The sequence below is a fragment of the Zootoca vivipara genome, chromosome 10 (assembly GCF_963506605.1).
Source record: "Zootoca vivipara chromosome 10, rZooViv1.1, whole genome shotgun sequence".
Lineage (NCBI taxonomy): Eukaryota > Metazoa > Chordata > Lepidosauria > Squamata > Lacertidae > Zootoca > Zootoca vivipara.
Genome location: NC_083285.1, coordinates 15,647,196 through 15,670,321, shown reverse-complemented (window position 1 = coordinate 15,670,321; position 23,126 = coordinate 15,647,196). Strand labels below are relative to the sequence as shown.

Genomic DNA, 23,126 nt, shown 5'->3' with positions numbered 1-23,126 from the left:
ATAATAATGGTGGATTTATACTGACCCGTCTACATAATTCCACTTTATTAGTTGTTCTATGATTCTTCCTCGTTATCGCAATCTGCAGGACACCCTTGCACCACGAAAGCACCACCATCCCCGCTCTCCAACATTTGTGGTACGAAAAGCTGCAGGATTTCAGCAGGAAGCTACAGGACATAAGATAAATGGATTCAGAGCAGTAGGTCCACCCTGAAAACTTTGCAGATGCAAAAGAAAACAGATCGCATATATAACCACCCTGATACAATCATGAGCACAAATCATCATAAATGCACAATTGAAAATGATGTCTGGAGGGACTCTAGATAAAAGGTTTGCAGCTGATGCACTACTGGCTATTACATACCAACTTAAAGTCTTATTGTCTAGATTATCTGCAAAATAAACTTTGATGGCATAATTACAGATGTGATCTGAAGGCACTTAGGAGGCAATTATTAGGAGCAAAAATAACCACCCTGAGCTAACAAGAGGCTTAATATATAAACAAAGAAAACTAGAGAGGTATGATAGCTACTCAGAATTGTAAAATACTGTACAGATGCAGTACATCATCCTTTTCCAAGAAAAAACAGCCTGGAGAAAATAAAATGATTGGCTACAGGATTCCAGATTAGAAATAGCTATTACTGTACTAGATACAGAGGTCCCTTGACTTACGAACTTAATCCGTTCCGAATGCACATTCATAGGTTGAAAAGCTCATAAGTCGAAATGTGGCTTCCCATAGGAAAAAAATATTCGAAAAAATTCGTAAGTCGAGGAAACCGCATGTAAAAAAATCGTAAGTCGAGGAAACCGCATTTAAAGCTGCCAACGGTTTCCGTTCAGATGTAGAAAAATTCGTAAGCGTGAGGCCATTTGTCCCGTTCGTAAGTCGAAACCTACGGATATCGAGTCATTTGTAAGTTGAGGGACCACTGTAGTCCTTTTAAGATGGGGTTCTCTAGATGTTGCCAGACTACAGCTCTATCATCCCTGGTCAAGAGTCATGCTGTTCATATATACAGTCATTCCTCGGTTCAAGTACGCCTTGGTTTGAGTATTTTCAGTTTAAGTACTCCGTGGACCTGTCTGGAACGGATTAATCCACTTTCCATTACTTTCAATGGGAAAGTTCACTTCAGGTTAAGTGCGCTTCAGGTTAAGTACAGACTTCCGGAACCAATTACACTCATACCTCGGGTTAAGTACGCTTCAAGTTGAGTACTCCGCGGACCCGTCTGGAACAGATTAATCCACTTTCCATTACTTTCAGTTGGAAAGTTCACTTCAGGTTAAGTACGCTTCAGGTTAAGTACAGACTTCCGGAACAAATTGTGTTTGTAAACCGAGGTACCACTGCAATGGAAATCCAATATCTGGAAGGCCAAAGGTTTACTACACCTGTTTTAAGATGATAAGGAATCGAACACTTATGAAATGGCATCTATTGAACACTAAAATTCTTGGGATGGCAAGATGTGCCTACGGTCAAGTAGTGTAAAAGGTGCCTCAGAAATAGCAAGGTGCTGCTAAGAGGAATGCCCAGGTTATGTGTCTTAAAAAAAACAATTTTTCTTATTTTATTTATTAAATTTCTATACCACCCTTCATCTGGCGATCACAGGGTGGTTTACAATAGAAAAACACAAAAATACATAACATGGGAACAAAAGAAAACAATAACTCTTCCCCGTACCCCAGTTTAAAAGGCCATAGATTGGCTGATTAGCCAACGGGCTGGGAGAAGAGCAATGTTTTCGTCTGGTGCCTAAAGATATGTAACCAAATCACCAGGGAACCCTACCTGGGAAGGACATTCCACAAGCAGGGAGTGACCACAAAAAAGCCCTGTTTTTGTGTTGCCACCCTCCGGACCTCTTGTAGAGGAGGCACACGAAGAAGGGCCTCAGATGATGATTGCAGGGTGGGAGGAGGCCCACTGAGCACAACGAACCCTCTGAGTAAACCCATATAATATATCCACTCTTAGCTACGTGAACATGAACAGAATCACGTCCAGTTTCCATTTCCTAAGCTTTGCATACACTTAAGATGAGCACAATTCCATAGGCCTCCATAGGCTGGATACATTTTAATGTGGTTTTCAGAGGTGTAGAATGTGAATGTATGTTTTAATCTGTTTTTATATTGCTTTTTTATTGATTTACAGAGTTGTTTACGATTCATCACTGATAATTTTATTGTTTTCTTCTCTTTGTAAACCATTTTGAGGTGTGCTTTTTTTTAAAAAAAAACAATCAAGCAGTGTATTTTTTAAAAATGAAATAAAGAAATAAAACAAACAAATAGCACTGTCACCCATCCATTTTTGGCCAGTTTACAAAGCGAAAAAGCCACCTTTAATAGCTGTGATCAGTGGGATTAAATGTGGTTTCTGTCTGACTCAGCCTGCTGACTTCAAGCTTTGTAGCATAGATAGGATCGGGAAACACAACATAACTTGGGGGTCACTTTGTCCAGTGAAAAAACAGCAGTGTAACTGCTCTGGGATAGTTTTAACGGAGGGCAGATTTCCTAAACAAATTAAGCTCCCACAGGATTATATTGAATTGATGATATTGATAAAAATCCACATATTTTACATAGAAAGTTTCCCTGGGGGGGGGGGGGAGCTTCCCCTCTCCTTGCAAAAATTCGATTCTCAAGGCTCTGCACTGTTCATAATGTTGCCTTGAGCCTGGAAAAGTGGAAGAATAGGACTGAAAGAGTCATGAATTACACTCATTCATCTATAAATGTCAGTGGTACCAGTATTAAATGCTAGCATTGTTAACTACTTTGTTGCCAGTAATCACCAAGGAAGCAATTATTTGTAATTATTTATATGTTTGTTTCAAAGACTTTCTTCTTCTTCCAACCAAAGTGTTATTTATTTATTGCATTTCCACCCCAACCTTCTCCTGACTGCCTTGCTCTTCCCCCTCATGGTTTTTTTTATTGTATTCTTTGCTGATTACAGTGGAACCTCAGTTTTCGAGCGTCTCGGAAGCTGAACAATTCAGAACCCCGACGCCAAAAACCCAGAATTGCTTCTGTTTCCGAACGTACCTCGGAAGTCAAACGGCTCCTTCTGCTGCATCTTTTTTCCATTTTTTCAATGGATTTTGCCGACCACCCATGTCGAACGGTCTTCCGGAACGGATTACTTTCGGAAACCGAGATTCCACTGTAAAATTAACAGATATCTAGGCCATAACCTAGTAATGCACACCATAGTCATATCCAAGTCCCATCTGTGATGTTTCATGAGCAAGTCCACCTCACCCGTTGCAATAATGATCGTGGAGGAGCAATGTGCCATAGCATTCAAATGACAGGATATGACACTACAAAAGTGAATCAAATTTTGTCCACACTCATAAACTGTGCTGATTAACTATATAGAAATCCAATGCAAACATTCATACACTCTGCTCATGGTTTTATCCTATCTACTACATTTGCAGGTCAGTTTTGGCCTATACCGCAGGGACAGGGAACCTGTGGCACTCCAGGTGTTGCTGAACTACAACTCCCATAAACTCTGGCTATTGGGTGTAACTTCTGGGGCTGATGGGAGTTGTAATTCAGCAACATTGTGGGGGAAGGCAGAGGAGGTTCTCCACAACCGTGTTACCATTACTCCCTTTATAGTGCAAATTTTACCCTTGACGCTCCGGTAAATTTATAGGAAACATTGACGGTTACACACACAGCATGGTGCTACACTTCCCAAGCATTTTTGTGCTTCCTTGAGCAGAGAGACTCATGAATAATCTAGAGAGAGAGAGAGAGCACTCAAGATTCACAGTGCCTTAACAACAATCTTGTTTCGTTCACATATTATCCAGCGAAGCATACATTACGAGAGTGGAAACATACAAAGGGAGGCGCCGCTAGTCCCCAAACACTATCTGTATAGTATACCAAAATCCCAAATCAGCTCTCTTGCCAATTCAAAAGTTTAAAGCTGTCCTGCCTTGTTGTTACAGGTAGGTAGCTGTATTGGTCTGACGTAGTCGAAACAAAAAATAAAAGTAAATTCCTTCCAGTAGCACCTTAGAGACCAACTAAGTTTGTCATAGGTATGAGCTTTCGTGTGCATGCACACTTCTTCTTCTTCTTCTGGGTTGTTGGTTTTTACCAGTCTTAGGCTGCACAAAGCAGTCTGAGTCCTCAGCTATCTAGGACGATGGTAGTTCCAGATGTTGTAGCACCGCAAGTCCACTCAGCTCCAGCCAGCATGGCCAATTGTCAGGGATGAGAGAGCCCACACTGACTACTCTGAGTAAGGCACATTCCAAGCAACTTGTGATTTCAATCTGCAGCATCTGCCATGAATTTCCCCTCCTGAATGGAAAGCCCTCGCTGAATTAAGGGACAGCTTGGTTCAGCAATATTCAACCGTTTCCTTAAGTTTACTAAGGTGGAAACAATTTGGTTACTGGTGTACTTGTAACTAAATTGGGTAATGAGCAGAATTTATTAGATTTGTGCACTTTCTAATTAATGGAGTGTGCAAAAGTGGGAAGGCTTCTAGTTTCATTTTTTAAAAGCATCATGCATTAAGGGGGGGGGGATAGAAAATCTTTTCACCTGAAACAAATTTAAGGTACTCAAGGAGGCAGTTTGGTAATTTACCTTCTCACTTGTTGAAACTGTTGTCTCAGTATTAAGCTTAAAAAGTGACCAATTTTAATTTGAAGTAAAAGAATTGTAGGGACTAAACCAGGTAATCACACACGTCAAGTGCTAACACACCTTAGAAACAACCAATTCTCACAGATTGTCATGGGGATAATATATCCCACCCATATTAAATAAGAATAATAATAATTCTAACAACATCAGTGGACAATAGCAGGGTTATGATTAGGAAAAGGTGACAGGTTCTCCTTCTCCTTCTTAAAGAATTCTTTCCAAAATGTGATTCAAATAGCACTGGGGGACCTAAACAATCCCAAGTCTTTGTTACAAAGACTTGAAGTGAAAGCATCATTGAATTTCGTAAAGGACAACAGGAAATAAGAAATGGTGTGTGACATATATGTTTCATCTAAGAGGGCACATGTATACCTACTGGTTCTATGCAACTTAGTTTCCAGATAAGTACAGACCAGCCCTAAAGATGTGTCTCCTAGGCACAGATGAAGTGCTTATAGCTATATGTACTACTGTACAATGGCTTCTACATATTGTAGCCCCCAGTGCTAGGGGGCTATAATACCCAGAGAGATTCAGAGTTTGAGGTACAGACTGCTCCACTGAGGAGAGAACCCTCTGTACTATCTCCCATCCTCTATCTGCCAGAGGATATGGTTCTAACCTTGGGCTCATAATATGGGTCCCAAACAGCACCTCCAACCCCACAACCTCACAGAAGCCAATGGATACCGGCAAATACCCTTTAGCAAACAGAGCCGGCACCTCCCTCAGAAAGGTGGGGCCAGTTACAGAACAGGCTTCCAAAAGCCTACAAAAGATTTCAGATAGCTTCAGGTGTCTGCAGAGGCAATGTTCCTCTGTTAGTTGCAATAGGACCCAGAGCTCCAGCTGGCAGGACCCACCAGGAGCTGTCCGTGGTCCTGAAATCCCTCTGCCAAAGAGACATGAGACATGGGAACACAGGATGCAGCTTTAGATGGAGTCAAATGTTGTCTACAAAGACAAGCAGTGGCTCTCAAGTTTCAGACAGGGAGCATTCCAGTCCTACCTGGAGATGGCAGGGATTGAACCTGGTACCTTCTGCATGCAAAGCAGGTGTTCTAGCATTTAGCTTGCCCAGAAGGAAGTCGGACTGTATTCACCACCTCCAAGAGCCCCAAGCATCACGAAACATGATACTATGCTTCAACTACCTCTTGCTGACTGTGCAACCTCACCCATTTTTATCTTGTTCCACTACCAACTGAACTCAACAATAAGTGGCCTTTATTTTTTTTTGCTCTTAACGGCAAAGCGACACATAGAAGCCTTTTCCAGCACAGATTTAAGCTGTAAAAGTTACACCTGTTTAATTGCTGTGTGCCTGGTTGTGCTTTAAGAGCAGGATCAGAGGCTGCATAAAATAAAATAAAAAACTGGCAATCTTTTGTAAAGCTTTGTACTAGTTTTGCTTAATTTTGACTCACATTATTCTGACTTCCTTGCTGCTGTTAAGTCATGTCCTTTTAGTTATTTTTTTAGCACATCTGGAAAGTGATTGAATAACAAATCTATGAATGAAGTGGGTCAGGAACATAGTTCAAAAACCCTTGCATTTTTAATCTTAAGGACCAAGGACAATGATCCCCACCCCCATTCCTTGTCAGGTGAACATTAAATGCATCTCATAGAAAAGATAGGTGTATTATTCACAAATTCAGGTAAGGTGTGTGTGTGTGTGTATTTCAAGATGGCCCAAATATAAAAGGTGGAATTCAGCTAACAAGCCCCATCAGCAGAAGTCCTGTGTAATGAGTCTCGCCTCCCCATCTGCCCCCCAAATTGGATTGCAGGGGCTGGAAGAACTTTCAGAACAGCGCACAGGAGGAGTGGAGAGGGGATCTTTCTGTCTGGCAAGCTAATATTCCTGCACAGGTGGAATGCTTGTATTCCACTCAAGTTGTATCCAGTTACTGAATGAAAAAATGCTGACTTTTTCCACTTCTCTTTATGGTAGTAGTAAATAGATGATGCCAGCTTAGTAGGGATTTTGCATAAGACATGAGACAGCCAGCAAAACATGCTATCAAATTTTCTGAAATTTGACTCAATTTATGTTTGTAATGAAAATTGGGAGTGGAGGGCGGAAATTATGCACCACACATTGCAAGCCTTCAAGTTTATTGTCACTAATTCTGTAGCAAATTCTTACATCTCACCCCCTACAACAGCACCATCACTTACAGCAGGAATTATACACACAGACTGACGACATACCCTTAGTGTAATTTTAAAAAAAAAAACTGTAAAAAGAAAATAATGGAATTACAGGCAATACACCCTGATGTGAGTGGAAATTCCATGGATCGAAAAGAACATAATAACTTAATCTACATCTATGTGTTAGAAAGGAAATACCCATTGTAGAAATATCAAATCTTCTGACTGTACATTGTACATTGAAAAATTATGGGATTTGTTTTAATAACACAGGTTATTTCCTTTAGATATACAAGATTGGGAAGCCACTGTGCAGATATCTCTTGACTTCCAATTCAGTGCAATAATGTAAAACTAGAGGTATCCAATAATGGGCAGGCACCAAGGAGCCAGGCATACATTTGTAAATATAGTCTGCTCTAGTGCTGTTTAAAAATAAAAATAAACAATTGCTACTCATATAAGAAGAGAGAATCAGCCTTCCGCTATCAATACAAGTTATTGCCAAGAGTGCTATGCAATTATGACTCATTCAGTTTTGTAGTTAATGCAAAGAAACAAATGACGGCTTTCCTCATTGTGGAAATAATTTGGTAGAGCCGTTAAAAAGCTGCTCAGCAAAGAATGAAGCTCAAGTATTTTATACTATTTATAAAATAACAAATTAATGTCCCATGAAAGGGGCTCCAAACTATTCTTAAATACTTCAAACCATATATTTTCATAAAAATAGGGAGAACAATAGGGAGAACAATGTGCCTGGTTCAGCCTACGTTAAACAATTTCAAGTCCCATTGACTTTGAAGGAGATTTAAGAATATGCTTCACTTTCTTCCACTGAAATCAATGGGGTTATTAGTATTTGTCGACCACTAATTGCTACAGGGGAAACTGGTGGCACAATAGAGAATCCTTTGCACATTTACTCACAAGCAACTTCAATGTGTTCAGTGAAGGTTCTTAGGTTAACTGTGATTAGGATTCAAGCATTATTTCTTCCACTCCTTCATTTATATCCCATCTTTTTCCCCCAACATGGAACAGAAGGCAATGTAAGTATGGCTCCCCCACGGCCCCCCATCCAGGAACTGACTAGAATCAGACCTCCATAGCTTCACCAAGGTGATGGCTTCATGCACCATTTCCTGGGACCTCAGAAACGCTTAGCATGAGCTGGATCATTCTCAATGTAGGTTTGTTTGTTTTTTAGCAGCCAATTATTTTCTAGCAGAAAATTTTCTAGCAGAAAATAATTAAATTAAATGATTAAATTATTTTCTAGCGGAAAATAATTAAATTAAATGATACATAGGAGTGGCTTCTGCCTTCCCTTCAGACACAGAGCACTAGCACCATATATGAAATGATTTATAACTCCACATTGGCAGTATGTCTTTGTTTTTAGTGACTAAAACTTATTTCTCAAAGCAAATGTTAATATGCAAACCAGTTTACAGTAGGCCTTACAGGACTTCCGTTTGCTTCTTGTTCCTCAACATAAACTATGTTGAAATCAAATCGAATCGTAAAACCCAGGGTCCCACCGAAGTCGACAGAACAACCCCGACCGATTTTGCAAGTTGGACCTGCGTGTTGATCAAAAGGGTGAGTTAACAGTGAGTCCCAACAGAGGCAAATGTGGACATTTCACGACGTATAGTACTGAAAGGGGAGAGTTCAAGCTCTGTGGTATATTCATTGTCATTATCGTCACTTGTGACGGTGGAGGACTTTTGGATGCACTCGTCACAGCAGCAACAGCAACACTCCATAAAGGCTCGGCTGAATGGTTTACAAAGACAGAAAAGGAGAACCGGAGTCACACAGGATTTGAAGAACAACAGAAACTGGCTAATAAGGTGCAGAAGGTCCATAGTCTGCTGAGACACCCCCGTGGACATGTAGGCGGTGACAATGTTGCAGATGTTTTCAGGAATGATGCAGAAACCATATAAAATGGTCAAAGCCACGACTGTGCAGTTCATCTGGCTTTCCAGTTGAATTTGCCGCTTGTTTCCCCTCGTGCAGGCCTTCTCCACCTTCCGGATTTTCCTCGCCGTCACCAAAGAGCAAGTGATGGTAAAGAGGGTAGGCAAGCAGAAGTAACAGCCAAAATACCACCAGAGCCTCGCGCCATCGTACGTGAGGGCTAAAACGTAGATGGTGTCCGGCAAGTGGGGAGAGATCTTCACCACGCACCTTTCCACAGGAGGGCTCCCACTGGCTTCGGAGTTTTCTCTAGTCAATTGGCGCAGAACCACCTCAGGGAGCGCCAGCAGCAGAGCCCCGACCCATATGACAGCCAGCTTGGCGGTTGTTGACGTACAGTTTTCAATCATCTCGTAATACATCTGCACGTTCGTGGCGGCGCGGAAACGGTCTATGCAGAGGGCACATAACGTGAAGGTAGTTACTCCAAGGGATGCCACCTGGATAGGGAGAAATACAAAAGTGAGTTTAAATTTGAACAAGGACTTGAAATATGCACCTTAATAGAGAGCAGAGGTAGGCAATATGATGCGCTCCAGACTACAACTCCCATCAGTCTCAACTCGCAGGGCCTCCTCAGTAGTGGTGCCCGCCCTGTGGAACGCCCTCCCATCAGATGTCAAGGAAATAAACGACTACAGTGGTACCTCCGGTTGCGCACGGGATCCGTGGGCATTGCGATGTGCTGGGGATTCTCGATACGCTGCGTGACCGGAAATTCTAAAATCGCTCTCACGATTCGGTTTCATATTGATACATCACCCAGGCCTAGACCTTTTGCATGCGCTCTTACTGTTTCCGGTTTACTCTATGCAAATTTCCCATTGGTTTTAATACTGAAAGGTGGCTCTTCCGAAGGTTGTTTTTTTGTAAATAAATCTCTGTCAAGATGCACTGGAGCTTTGAAGGAATACAAACAGGAACTGCTAAAGATTTTTCTACCTCCCCCCCCCCCCCGAGTCTTGCCTTTATTATAAATTAGCCCAGCATCTACACAGTACATCAATAAAAACAAAACAAAACAAAAAAACAAGAACACCCTTAAAATATTGGACAGCTGGCTGTAATTTTTTGCTTATTTAATGTTCACTGAGATAATTAAGATTCTATAGCAGGCACATTTCAAAAGGAAGGCAGATTCCCATCATAATTTTGAAATATTCTTGTTTATGTACATCTCATAAAAAGTTCCGCAAGGACAGAGTGTGTAATTATATGCAATTATAGAAATGTATCCCACACATTGGCCTTCAGCATTTAATGGGCATATCTGATTGCTAAAAGTCAATATCCCTGCAAAACATGAGGCACTTAGGATAAAACCTGGTAAACTCTAGCTCAACTAAGCAATTCTGATATTTCTTCTCGAGAATCATGGAGCCCTGCAATGAGAGACACGCTTAATTATGCCACAGCTGAAGAACGGTAAATATATTTTTTTCGGTAGGCAAATCTATTAATTTAGTGAGTTAAACTGTCAGGGATACAGTCGAAGGAAAAAGCTTAGCAAACACAAACCAAATGTGTAGTTTAATTGAGAAGCAGAAAACATATGCCCCCATTTTGAGGTAGTAAAGCTTAGGTCAAAAGAACAGGCCAGGGCTAAAATAGCTAACAAATAAGCTGGGTTGTTGTTGTTGTTGTTAACATCACAGAGCTACTAAAACAGAAAAAAATTAAGTCTTGTGACCTTGGCTTCAAAACCCATCCATTCTTAATAGCGTATTCCCGTACATTTAACTATTAACTCAACCGACATGAAGGCCAAGTTTCAATCATCTCTCAGTTTCAGTCTCTGAAACAGAAATTGCACAATTGCTTAAAAACCTCACCGAGTATTTCTTATGACAGAATGAGATTATTGTTTTTAATCCACTTCAAAAGACACGTTGCGAGTGATATACCAGTGAGCGATGTAAGCGCTGAAGTACTGTACGTACCATGATGCTCTGGTTGGGCAACTATTGCTATGCCCCATATTAAAGTTTTGTGTGACAGTACAGAAAGTCTTATCAACTGCAGGGTTGCTTTTGTTTTAAAAAAAACAACCTGCATTAATAATTGTCATCATTTCATATATTGCATTTTTAAAAAATTGCAACAGAATCCAGCACCTTCAAATGCGTTATGTGCAGCGACTCCACCCACCCGCCTCAAACACAGCCTTGTAAATAAGTCCACAGACTTTATTAGCCTGCTGGCAGAAGAGGCAAGCTAGAGGCTGCTCTCTTCTGCAGTAGCTTGCTAGATTTCTAGGTTGGGAATAGAGAAGGTGCTCCCTCTCCTCTCTGCCAGCCCAATGTCCTGTATGGACATTCTTTCTTGCCTGTCCTAAGATCACCCTTGAAGACAAAGGTGACCTAATATAGTCAGGATTGTGAGTCGAGAGCCCGCCACCCGCATAGGGCGAAATAAGACACAGAGACATATTAATTTAGGTTAATGGGCAAAATAAGGCCACAACTTTATTGGCTACAGCATGTGAGAGGCATTGGCTTAGGCATTGGACAGAACCACCAATGCATGACTCCACCCCGCTCAGCGGGGAGTCATTTTGAGGGTTAAAAACCAGTGGGAGGAGCTTGTTGATGCAAATACAACTGGAAGCCTCCCCTGACATCATCGGCGGGCATGCCATGGCCCTAGCCCCCAGAAGGGCATCAGACAGGATCCACGACCGCCAGATTCCTTTAACGGAATACCCAAAAGAGGAGTGTGATGGCCACACCCTATCCTCCAGCACAGTACACATATTCCAATGCCTAACCGCCACCCGCACCAAACGAGGCTCGCCGCCAATACCCTCACAGCTGCAACCAATCCCTAATGCTTTTGGTGATATCGGCCAACCACACATCATTTCCTTGATCGGAAAGATGAACGCCATCATTGTGAAACAGAGCCAACTCGCTGAATCTGATGTCAGGGTGCTCAATCACATGGCCATTCATATAACACAGTTTGCGAGCCACCACACGATTCAAGAGCTGTTACCTTGGTGGAATATAGTACAAGATTAGCACTCCTTCCCATATTATTTGCAAACATTCTTTCGTGGAAGCAAAAAAAAATAAGCACTAAACTTGCCCGATATTCTATTAGAGTCCCTACAGTTAGGGAAACAACATGAAAACGGAATAAACTTCCATGTGAATGCAGCCTGGGTTCTTCAAGAAAGTTCACATCAACCATAAAATATCAACAAAATAAAACTGTGAATTCATGCGCGCACACTAATGAGATAGATTGGTCCACTCTTAAATTAGCATTTGTTCTGATGGTTCCTTTGGGCACTGATTATAGGTCAAGTGAAAGTGGGAGACAGTTTATGAAAAGACAGAGAGGTTCCTAATTTATACCAACAAAATCAATTGATTTAAACCTGGTTATTTTCAACCTTTTCAGACCTAGGACAAACATGTGTTTGGGGACCCATTTCTTAATTTTTTACCATATAGTTACACGGTGATGGGCCAATGCCAACATCAGAACCCCCCTGAATTCTGAGTGAAGGTGTCTGGGAGGCAGAGAAATTCAGGGAGGAAGGACAGAAAGGAAGGTCTTCCTCCTCTGAGGGAAAAGGGTCAGTGGAGGTGCTGAAGGAGGCAAGTGAGATGAAATGGCCATTGTTATTTTTTATGATTATTATACTACTAGAATGATAGATGCATTGGGAATTGAAAGGAAGGAAATAAGAAAAGAAGGGTGCTAGAGGAGGAAGAAGTGAATGTGAAAAGAACAGGGAGGAGGAATGAAAGAATCTGGCAGTTTGAGGGTGGGAATAAGGTGCAAGCTGAGTGTGAAAGGAGAACGGAAGAAATTACAGGAGATTGGCAAGAAACATGTGAGGAAAGGAAAATATAAAAGAAAAAGCTCTCTCTGCTTATACTGTAGTTTCTGGATCAGCAGCTTCTGACTAAAATGGAGAGTCTGAGTCACGTCAGCTCCAGGGCAAATGTCTGTAGTTAAGCTTGAGGAAAGTTGCACTATGGAACACCTTGCCAAGTAAGGAAAACACTCTGGCAAATTTTAAAGTAAATTTCCAAACGTGGATTAGATATCAGTAGAAAGTGAAGTCAGTAACTGCCAGCTGATTATGCCAAAATCGACCTCCATGTGCCAGTAGAAGAGTTTGGATTTGATATCCCGCTTTATCACTACCCGAAGAAGTCTCAAAGTGGCTAACATTCCCCTTTCCCTTCCTCCCCCACAACAAACACTCTGTGAGGTGAGTGGGGCTGAGAGACTTCAAAGAAGTGTGACTAGCCCAAGGTCACCCAGCAGCTGCATGTGGAGAAGCGGAGACACGAACCCGGTTCCCCAGATTACGAGGCTACCGCTCTTAACCACTACACCACACTGGCTCTCTGTGACTGCGTCTACCTGCACCACCATTTTGTGAGCTGTGGGTCTTCTCAGCCATCTCGACTCGGCCCTAGGGATAGAAGGGTTGAGGACCCCTGGTCTCCACTATGAATTGCCCTTTCCCAGTTCATTTGATATTGCATTTGTGTTAGATGTAGCCTCAAGAGCGCTGGAGCTGCTTTCCCATTAACAGAGACGCCCTGCAACTTGCAGCTGTGCCTGTATGATACAACTATGTGGCACGGGCCGTCTTTTCCACAGAATTGGCACGTAGCTTACACACAGCTGGAGTGACATCTAAAGGGCACCTAAGACCGGGGATTCTGTTGGTGGACTGGCTGCACGTAGATGCTTTGACCAACTTGCCAAGTTGGCGTCAGAAGTGGTGCTGAGGTCTTGCAAGCTGTTGGCCTACAAGCTCCTTCAAACTAGCATCATGGTGCTATTGGTATTGTTGCCTTGTTGTTTCTGCGCTACGGATTCTGTGGTACAGTACAGCATCTGCTCTATCTGAAGAAGTGTGCATGCACACGAAAGCTCATACCGAAATAAAAACTTAGTTGGTCTTTAAGGTGCTGCTGGAAGGATTTTTTTTTATTTTGTTCTGCATGTAAGAAGGTAAAGGGGCCCCTGACCATCAGGTCCAGCCGTGTCCGACTCTGGGATTGCAGTGCTCATCTCGCTCTATAGGCCGAGGGAGCCAGCGTTTGTCCGCAGACAGTTTCCCGGTCATGTGGCCAGCATGACAAAACTGCTTCTGGCAAACCAGAGCAGCGCACGGAAACGCCGTTTACCTTCCCGCCGGAGCGGTCCCTATTTATCTACTTCCACTTGGATATGCTTTCGAACTGCTAGGTTGGCAGGAGCTGGGACCGAGCAACGGGAGCTCACCCCGTTGCAGGGATTCGAACTGCCGACCTTCTGATCAGCAAGCCCTACACTCTGTAGTTTAACCCACAGCGCCACCTGGGTCCCAATGTAAGAAGGTGCCAGGTTCAATTCCCAGAATCCCCAGGTAAGGCTTGGGAAAAGACCATGGTCTGAAACCCTAGAGAGATAACACTGAGCTAGATGGATCACTGGTTGGACTCCTATGTACAGCTTCCAATGTTCCTTCTCAAATTTAAAGAGCAATCCTGCCATCCTCTACTGTGTAAACTCAGAAGGGAGCTTAATGCCAAGGCTAGCACAGGCAGAACTAATTCTGTAGCACAGAGATAACAAATGTAGCTTTTTTTACTCCCCCAATATTGCTGACCTCTGTTTTCTGCCAAGTCTAAGACAAATCCTTTTCTGTTTTGAAATCTCAACATTCAGAGTTTAAGCCCGATACAAGTATTTGTGGATCACGAAGAGCCAGCTCCGCTGTTACTTTTTCTGCATTTGCATCTTTTAAGATGCGGGGAGGGAACTGGGAAATGAACAGTGAGAGACACAAGCCTTTTCTAATATCTGAATGATCAAAAACAAATCTTACCAGCTGGTCAAATGCTTGGCTGGCAGAACACTGGAATGCTTGCCAGGAAGCAAGGATTTAAATGGAACTTCAGGCTTTTTAAGAAAAGAAAATGTGGGACACAGAATTAGCCAGCTACATTAGCCCTGTACCTATCGATCTTATGACACACACAACTTGCGGACTTGTGGCTGGAAGCCCAATCCAATTTTCTCTGCCAAATTCGCTTTGAACCACTTCAACAAAATACTGTAGTATTGTGGAGCACTGCTCCAGTCCTCCCCACACTGCAAAGGTGCCATGAGTAGGGGACATGTAGCATTTTAAGTCAGAACATGGACTGGGGAAGTGCACTGCTTCTGTTTGTACACCTGGTTGCAAGGAATTGCTTTAGATCCAAGAATAAGCATGCCTTTAAAACTACCGTTATTTACCAGTGAAACAAATGGCCATTTTATGACAGCCCAGGTGTGTGGAGGGAAGACCTGTTTGTTGCAGAATTCTCTCCTCAAAACCCACTTTGACGAATCCATTTCTCCCGCTGACTGCAGCCAACCCTATCCAAGCAGTTCTAGCCCTTATCTTATAATGGGGCAATGGGATGTACAAGCTGATCTTGCCCCCCCCCCACCCTCTGGAGTGTAGTAGGCTCCACCTCTCTGGAAGAGCTGGTTAGTGAACCAAAGGTGCCTTACCTTTGCTTTAATTTCTGTGCAGGTAGGGAGACAGGCATGGAAGGGGACTCACCACTGAGTTAGAGGAAGTGGCAGGCCTGGGTGGTTCGACCAGGAGGGCTCTCAATAAGATAAGCAGCCTGACCCGTAGCCTTCTCAGAGTCTTCTGCCATCCACTACAAGTGCCCCAGGTCATGGTTCTCAATATCTCTGCATATCACAGAGGGAATGACCACACCCTCCAGACATAAAAAGCATGTGAATAATCCCTCAAAATGCACCATCTTTGTTCATGTGGCATATTTTCATTATCTTGAAAAGATAATAAGGAACGTATTACAAAATCAAAGGGAAGGTGATGGTGGGGAAAGAGTTTAATATAGATAGGACATTTTTGAGTACTTCTTCTACTATCAATTAAAATTTCCCTGTGGCCAAGCCAAGAATGTGCTTTACACAGAGGCGGCCTATACTTTAAATTTAAAAAAATGCAGATTCAGAAAACAATACCGGCAGCGACCGTTTGAGGCGCTTCCGATGTGTGCGTGACTGCACATGCCTCCCACCAAACCTGGAAGTGACCCCAAAATGTCATAAAAGGGGTGGAAGACAGTGGGGGGGCATGGTGAGGGCAGAACGGGCTATTCACAGGCTTCTTCAGTGGTGTTTCAAATATACACGATTTCACATAAACTTGTGGTCCCTTACAACGTAAGCCCTGTGTAAATTGGGGGTTGCCTGTAATTGCAAAGAACATTTTAACAATATATAGCGCAGAAATATATATGGAATTTTATCCCTTTTTTTGCATGTTGTCATTACTATTTTTCTGCATAATTAGCACCTACTCAGCAGTAGTGATGTGTGATTAAAACACAAATAGCTGCACAGGGAAAAATGCAGTATTGTTAATTTGGATTAAGTAAAATATACCTCCTTGTGGTGCAATTGGTTGGTTAACTTGCAGGCTCATAATCTGATCCGCCTACTAGGAGATGTGTCTCATAACAAGTATTGTTATGTATTCAGCATCAACAAAACTCTCACCAAAGGAGTCACTCAAGTTTGTGTGAGTGTGAGACAAGGGGCCTTTATCAGTGGAAGAGGCTTGTAAATAACTACCTTACCAAACACTATCAGAATAGCATAATACCTTTAGGGTGAGAAAATGTCACAACCTGTTTGCAATCTATAATATGAATTCTTCCATGGATCTACTCTACAACAATTGATTGCAGCTTAAATGTTACATGTTGTTGTTATTTTTTGGTTCTATTTAAGGCTGCAAGTTTCATTCCACAAGAAAAACTCCCAATGAAATCCAGGGCTCTCCTCTGTAGAAAATGCATTGAGGCTGCAGCCACGAAAAGCAATTTCTTGCAGCCTCTTACTAATTTCCAATATATGCAAACTATCTGAAGAACACAAACAATACATTTTCCAGGCAGCATGGTCATTTTACTTGGTATACACAATTTAAACTGTATACAATTTTCAGTTGTTTTGTTTTTAAGCAGACTTGCTATTACACCACTAACAAAAGAGATTTCAAATGAAAAATGCAAATGCGGTAAATGAATAATATTGTTTCCATAGCAAACTAAAGTTTCGGAATAATTTCAGGAGAAAACACTAGAAATTAAATAGCTGCTTTCCATTGTTGTTGTTTTAATTAGCTAAAGGCAAATTAACATAAAATTGGATTTTAAGGTTTTAAAGAGAATCCCTCTCACAGCAAAATGCTTTTGTTTATGGTCCAGAGACTTGACGAAACTAATGCAACAGAATAGACCACACCCAAATATTCCTAGCAACTTGTCCCAGGTGGAGCTTAGAGATTCATACTGGAAACATGCCAGAAGCCCAAGGCCTTAATAAATCTTCATGATTTTGTGGCATGAAACGAACATGAAATCCATAATTTATTAGGCATGAATACTGCAGAGGTTGGGGCAAGCTTGGTTAAACTCTTCATAAATCTTTGTTTAGATCCATAGCTGTCAAGTTTTCCCTTTTCTCACGAGGAAGCCTATTTAGCATAAGGGAATTTCCCTTTAAAAAAGGGAGAACTTGGCAGCTATGTACATGTCATACTGGTAATGATTGGATCTTTTGAGCATATAGATAAGAGAAGAAGAAGAGGGGAGGAAGAGGAGGAGGAGGAGGAGGAGGAGGAGGAGGAGGAGGAGGAGGAGGAGGAGGAGTTTGGATTTGATATCCTGCTTTATCAGTACCTGAAGGAGTCTCAAAGCGGCTAACATTCTCCTTTCCCTTCCTCCCCCACAACAAACACTCTGTGAGCTGAGTGTCTTTAGAGAAGTGTGACTAGCCCTAGGTCACTCAGCAGATGCATGTGGAGGAGCGGAGATGTGAATCTGGTTCACCAGATTACGAGTCTACTGCTCTTAACCACTACACCACACAGGCAAGTTCAGGTAATCTTGCCTACCAGCCTTCTTTTTCCTTCAAGGCCACCTACATGATAAAAATATCCATATATTACTGATGACATGGGAACTAGTCAGAAGGGAGATATGGCAATCATACCTCAAAGATGAAATATGGGTTGGACTTCAGAGAACAACTCTTTGAACACAGCAGGATGAGAAGTGCTCGGCTCAACAGTTAAATTGCCAGCGATAACCCAATTGCTTCACCTGCACATGAGCATGCAGCAACATGAGCATGGGTTGAGCAACAGTGTGCTAAGTTACTGCCTTTGTACACTCTGGAGGCTATAGAACATAGGTTATTCATGGGAGTTTTCTCTGAATGAACTCTGATCTCTCCCACAAAGCAGGATGGGAACCTCGCTTACTTAAGAGGGCAAAAGTTGGCCATTTGTCCAGCCTCTATTCACTTATAACATCAGACAGTCTCTTAAATTGGGTAGCTCAGAAACACAGCTCTAAGTATACCAGATTCATGGGGAAACTCTAATACAGGCTTCCTCAACCTTGACCCTCCAGATGTTTTTGGCCTACAACTCCCATGATCCCTAGCTAGCAGGACCAGTGGTCAGGGATGATGGGAATTGTAGTCTCAAAACATCTGGAGGGCCAAGGTTGAGGAAGCCTGCTCTAATACCCAAATGGGACACAGTAAGCCCAGTCCTGTTTTAGCATGGGTCTCCCCCCCCCAAAAAAAACCTGCTTTAGAAAAACAGAGGACAAAGAGGGATATGTTGTAATTAAGAATGATACAGAGGAAGTGAATGGGAAAAGATAGTTTACTCTCTTCTGTCATGTTGATCATCCAATAAATATTTATTGGACATAGTGTCAGGACAGGTAAATAAGGTACTTGTCATCCAGCATACACAGTTGCCTTCATATCCATTGGTTTCCTGGAAATAATTGTTTGGACATGGTTGGAAACAGGATGATATGATATGAGTCCTCAGCATGACCTATTGGGACTTTTCTTAGAGAATGAAAACTTGCAAGTCTCCCAGCTCAGCTACAACTCCCATCATCCTTCACCATTGGTCTTGTTGGCTGGGTTGATGGGAGCTGGAATTCAATAACATCTGAAGGGCTGCAGGTTCCCCCATCCACATCTTATATTCTTAATACCACAAATGCACCTTTAAAATAAAAAAGCAAAACACTGACCTTGTAAGGAACAGGGGAGAGTTCGCCCACATCCTTGCAGGTTTACAATTTCATCCCACTCATTTAAACAATCTCTATGCTGCTTTCCAGGATCACAGATCCTCCCAGAATTGCCTTACGGTGAAGAAATCACAACAAAACCAAACGTAGCAACTACACAGTTAAAATCCAGATATGGATTTCATTGACAATTGCCTGACGATGACTAGACTTACAGCAAAGGAACACTGGCAGTTGTTAATGGGACATCTAACTTTATAAACAGCTCTGGTTCCACGGTGAAAAGGGATACATTTATTCAAAACAGCTGTGTTGTATGAGGAGTGATGCAGTTTAGGGCTATACCGTAAAGGAGAGCATTTTCACGTCACAGATCAAAGTTGTGACAGTTACAAGTTGTTGGGCAATGATCTTCATGCTGGTGCGCCTCCCAGTACAACAGGATTGGGAAGAAAGAGAAAAAGTTCACACCCACACTTCCATTCCCATGCTAGTCAAATTTAAATACAATTCAATGGATAGTTTCATGCTTAACAAACAGGATCTCCTTCTTAAAATATAATGAGAAGTGTGTTGTTGTTTTTCATCTTCACTTACCCCACTGGTGTTAGTTAAATGGATATTGTGTTTCTCTCACACATAGCCTGCCAGAATTACTCTACAGCACTATCAGCCAGCTTGTGGGTGTGGGTGTGGGGTACACGTGCGCCCCAGTAAATAAATAAAACAGACAACCTGAATGGTGGCAGCATTCTGGCCAGCTGGCTGAAGGCCTGGCAGAGTATCTGTGCTCTTGCCAAGAGGCAAGGATTTAAGTGGAACCTGAGGCATTTAAAGAAAAGAAGACAGAAGCGTGGGGTTTGGAACTAACCAGTTACATTAATAATGCATCCATCAGTTTGATGGTTTTCTGACTATCAAGCCACATCCTTCAATCCATTACTTTCCAACCTGAGAATGAAAATATTTTTCATCTTCTGCAGTAAAACCGGCAAGAGCAAGAGTTATAGGCAACTTCTCTCTCCACAACACACTAAGCGTGGCTTCTTGAGCATCAAGTACTTTCATATATAGTCAATGCACACATGTGAATACATGCATGTATTTGAATTAGATGTACCCTGATTATATGTTCCTTTTTAGTGTGAGTGCAGGATCGGCATCCTTTAACCATGGTGTGTGTTTTTTGGGGTGGTTTTTTTGGTAGCCCGGTCCATCAATTAAAGTGAAATATTTGGATTTAAGCCTATTAAACACTGATCTAAATGTATTTATGTGGGGAGTCAGTTCAACTTAAAGCCGTAAAAAATGTATTTCCAAGTAAGGTTTATTTGAATCACTTCGAATCCACTTTTAAAATAAAAATGCAGGGGGTGAACAGTCCAAAAATTGTTACCCCCATCTTCCAAACGCAGCTTGTCTTACTAAATGCCCTAAGCGAGTACAGGTAGCAATCCTTACATGCAGCAGAGAAGGAAGCTCCCATGCATGAGGATCAGAGCCAACTTCAATCGACTTACATTCACATCATGAGCTTACAATCAAGGTGCTGATCTCGCTGAAGCCAACAGGACTACAGCAACTCAAAACATAAATACTCTCGCTGAACTAGTCAAAGGTGGGTGGAAGAATTATGAAGCCGCTAAGCACCACCTGAGTCAAATAAATAAGCAAGAAGAAATATTTCACGTCTCCAAATGAACATGGCAACATCCAACCATTAGGTTATGAAGAACAACTGATGGGAGTGAACAGAACGTTCCTGGAAGAATTCTCACCCCAGGAGAGGGATAATTCTTAACTACTGTAACTGTTCAGCCATTATGGGAGACCAAAGAGCAACAGGACAAATGATTCCAGCCTGTGAAAGCCATTATGAGATTACAGGTTATTGCATTCATTGTGCTTACCTCGATGTACGGTACAATTTTGCAGGAGAAATCGTCCAGCAGCCACTTTTTGGTGAGCTCTTGAAAGATTACCAAAGGCAAGCAGAAAAAAATGATGAGAAAATCCCAGAAGGCTAGGTTGGCCAGCAAGGAGTTGGAGATGCTTCTCATGTAGTAGTTGTGACACACGATGCACATCACTGCCATGTTGCCCATTATCCCAATGCCAAAGATCACTACCGACAGGCACATGACCGCGTAGGCACCATATGATTCCTCAGTCAGCGGGTAGAAAGGGTTCTTGACCCGGGCTGGTCGGAATGTACCATTCCTGAAAGAGCCATCTGTGGAACCATTCAAAGGCAACGCCTGGGGAAAATCATTTTCTGGCCCAGGAGAAGGAGTCATCTGGCTGTCCATTGAGTCACTGAAGTTCCTTACAAGGCTATCCGTGAGAGCCTTGACTTCTCTTGATCTCCCTCTGTCCTGGGGCTGCCCAGCTCCCCTCTTGGTTCTTACATGCCTTTTGGAGCTAATGCTTCCTGGGTTTCTACTGCTTTCCTTCTTCTGTACCTGTGCCCCAGGGAGATCAGAGTATCTCCCAGCCTCCAAGACTACAGAAAGGTCTTTATTCAGCTGGCTCTCGCCACTTCCTTGCAAAGGGCCATTGGAATGATGTGTGGCTTTCAGCGGGTGAGTTCTTTGTTGGCCAGTTTGTGCTGCAGTCCAGCCCCTGGCACGATCATAACTCTCCAAGGGACCCCAGTCCCCCAAATCTCTAGCTGTAGCCTTGGATCTAGCTAAACGCCCTTTCTGCAGGGAAGCCTGAGCAACACTCCCCAAAGGGAAGCCACCCATAGTCCTGGGTGCCACCACTCGCCAGGGCAGTGGAGTGACCGCCTGGCACCACGATCCACACTCCCTGCCCTTTCTGCCAACATCAAGGCCATCTCCTTTTACTGGCACCTGGGGAGATGTTCCATGGGCAAAGGCAGACAGGGCGCCCAGAAGCCAAACCAGGCCAAGGGGTGTCGTCTTGACAAGCTGCATGGTTTAGGGTAGGAGCTGGGTCCCCTCCAATGCTTCTTTAGTAACACCCACTGCCCAAGCTGGTGGAGCTCCCAGTCACACCCATTTCACCCATAAGCTGGACCCAGGACTCCTTTCCAGTCCCAGCAACGCTCAGATGGGCACCATTGCCATATTAAGAGAACAAGGGTCTAGAAAAACAGCACTGAGCTGACCTGAAAAAAAAAGATAAGCAGAATGATCCGGAGAATGGTGGATAATAAATCATAGGGTTCCTTCCTTTGCACAGGCTTCATCAAGTTCGACTCATGTCCTCAGCAAACGTATCCACGATTTGGAGACAAGAGAAGAGCCCAACCTCACCCAGAAAAATAAAAGAAAGAAATCTCCTTGCCCAGGAGAGAGGGGTGTGTGTGTGTCTTTTCCACCCCCTCCTGCAGCCTCTCGGGACAGGTCTTCAAAAGTTGCATCAACCCCGATCGCGAACGGAGGCTGCGAGTGCAGACGGTCCTGCTGGAGCCACGCACGGAGAGCCACCCGGCGCTCCGCCTTTCCCAGCGACGGTTGCCTGGGGGGTTTTGCTCGCGCCCTTCCGAGCTCGCCCTCAGCCGCTGGCTCGCCATCGGGGCGCGATCCCCGGGGGGAAGCCGCGAGCCAAGCGCTCCATCGTCGCCGCTCCCAGCGGGTCGCGCACACAAGCGGGTCGCCGGCGCGCGCGCGATCAAGGCGCTTCGTGCGCCTCGGGAGGAGGAGAAGCCCAACAGCTGCGCCGGCGAAGGAGCTGAGGCGGAGCTGCGGCGGCCACCGAACGAAGCATTTCAGAATAAGGAGGAGGACAATGAAACGAGAGCGGCTTCCCGCCCCACTGGCGCCTGCAAAGTTGCCTTGGGTAGCGGCGCCAAGTTGGCTGGCAGGGGCGCCCACAGCAACGTGTTGCTGCTCCCTCCAGTCTAAGCGGCTGGGCGGACTGAGCGGAAGAGGGACCCGCCGCCGCCGATGCTGCTGTCCGTGCGCGGCTCTGGGAAGCCTGTGAGGGAGACGCAGCTCGGCTCGGCTTTCTTAGCTTGGGCTCTTCCCTCCCTCTCCCCGCCTCCGGGCTACCAGACGCGAGCGCACGGCTTCCCCTGGCGGCTTACGCTCTCCTCCGCCGAGCCCTCACGCGAGCTCCCCCCTTCCTTGCGCGCTTTGTGGCGGCTTCTGTAGCGAGAAGAGGGAAGGGGGGGCGGGAAGAGAGGCG

At 43.6% G+C, this 23,126-nt stretch overlaps 1 protein-coding gene across 1 annotated transcript; it reads right to left on the bottom strand.

Annotated features, from left to right (window-relative positions):
• Positions 1-3,449: 3,449 nt before the first annotated feature.
• GPR37 (G protein-coupled receptor 37) lies at positions 3,450-22,508 on the bottom strand. The gene is made up of 2 exons (XM_035128404.2): positions 20,882-22,508; positions 3,450-9,302 (listed from the first exon to the last, which is right to left on the bottom strand). The coding sequence occupies exons 1-2, from the start codon at positions 21,908-21,910 to the stop codon at positions 8,484-8,486; spliced, it is 1,848 nt and encodes a 615-aa protein (XP_034984295.2). The 5' UTR covers positions 21,911-22,508; the 3' UTR covers positions 3,450-8,483.
• Positions 22,509-23,126: the final 618 nt, after the last annotated feature.

Bases quoted from the DNA above. Each gene is read 5' to 3' on its own strand.
- GPR37 (XM_035128404.2), bottom strand. From the start codon at position 21,910: ATGCAGCTTGTCAAGACGACACCCCTTGGCCTGGTTTGGCTTCTGGGC. The intron at 9,303-20,881 runs GTAAGCACAATG...CTCCCTATCCAG, and splicing joins AAATTGTACCGTACATCGAG to GTGGCATCCCTTGGAGTAAC.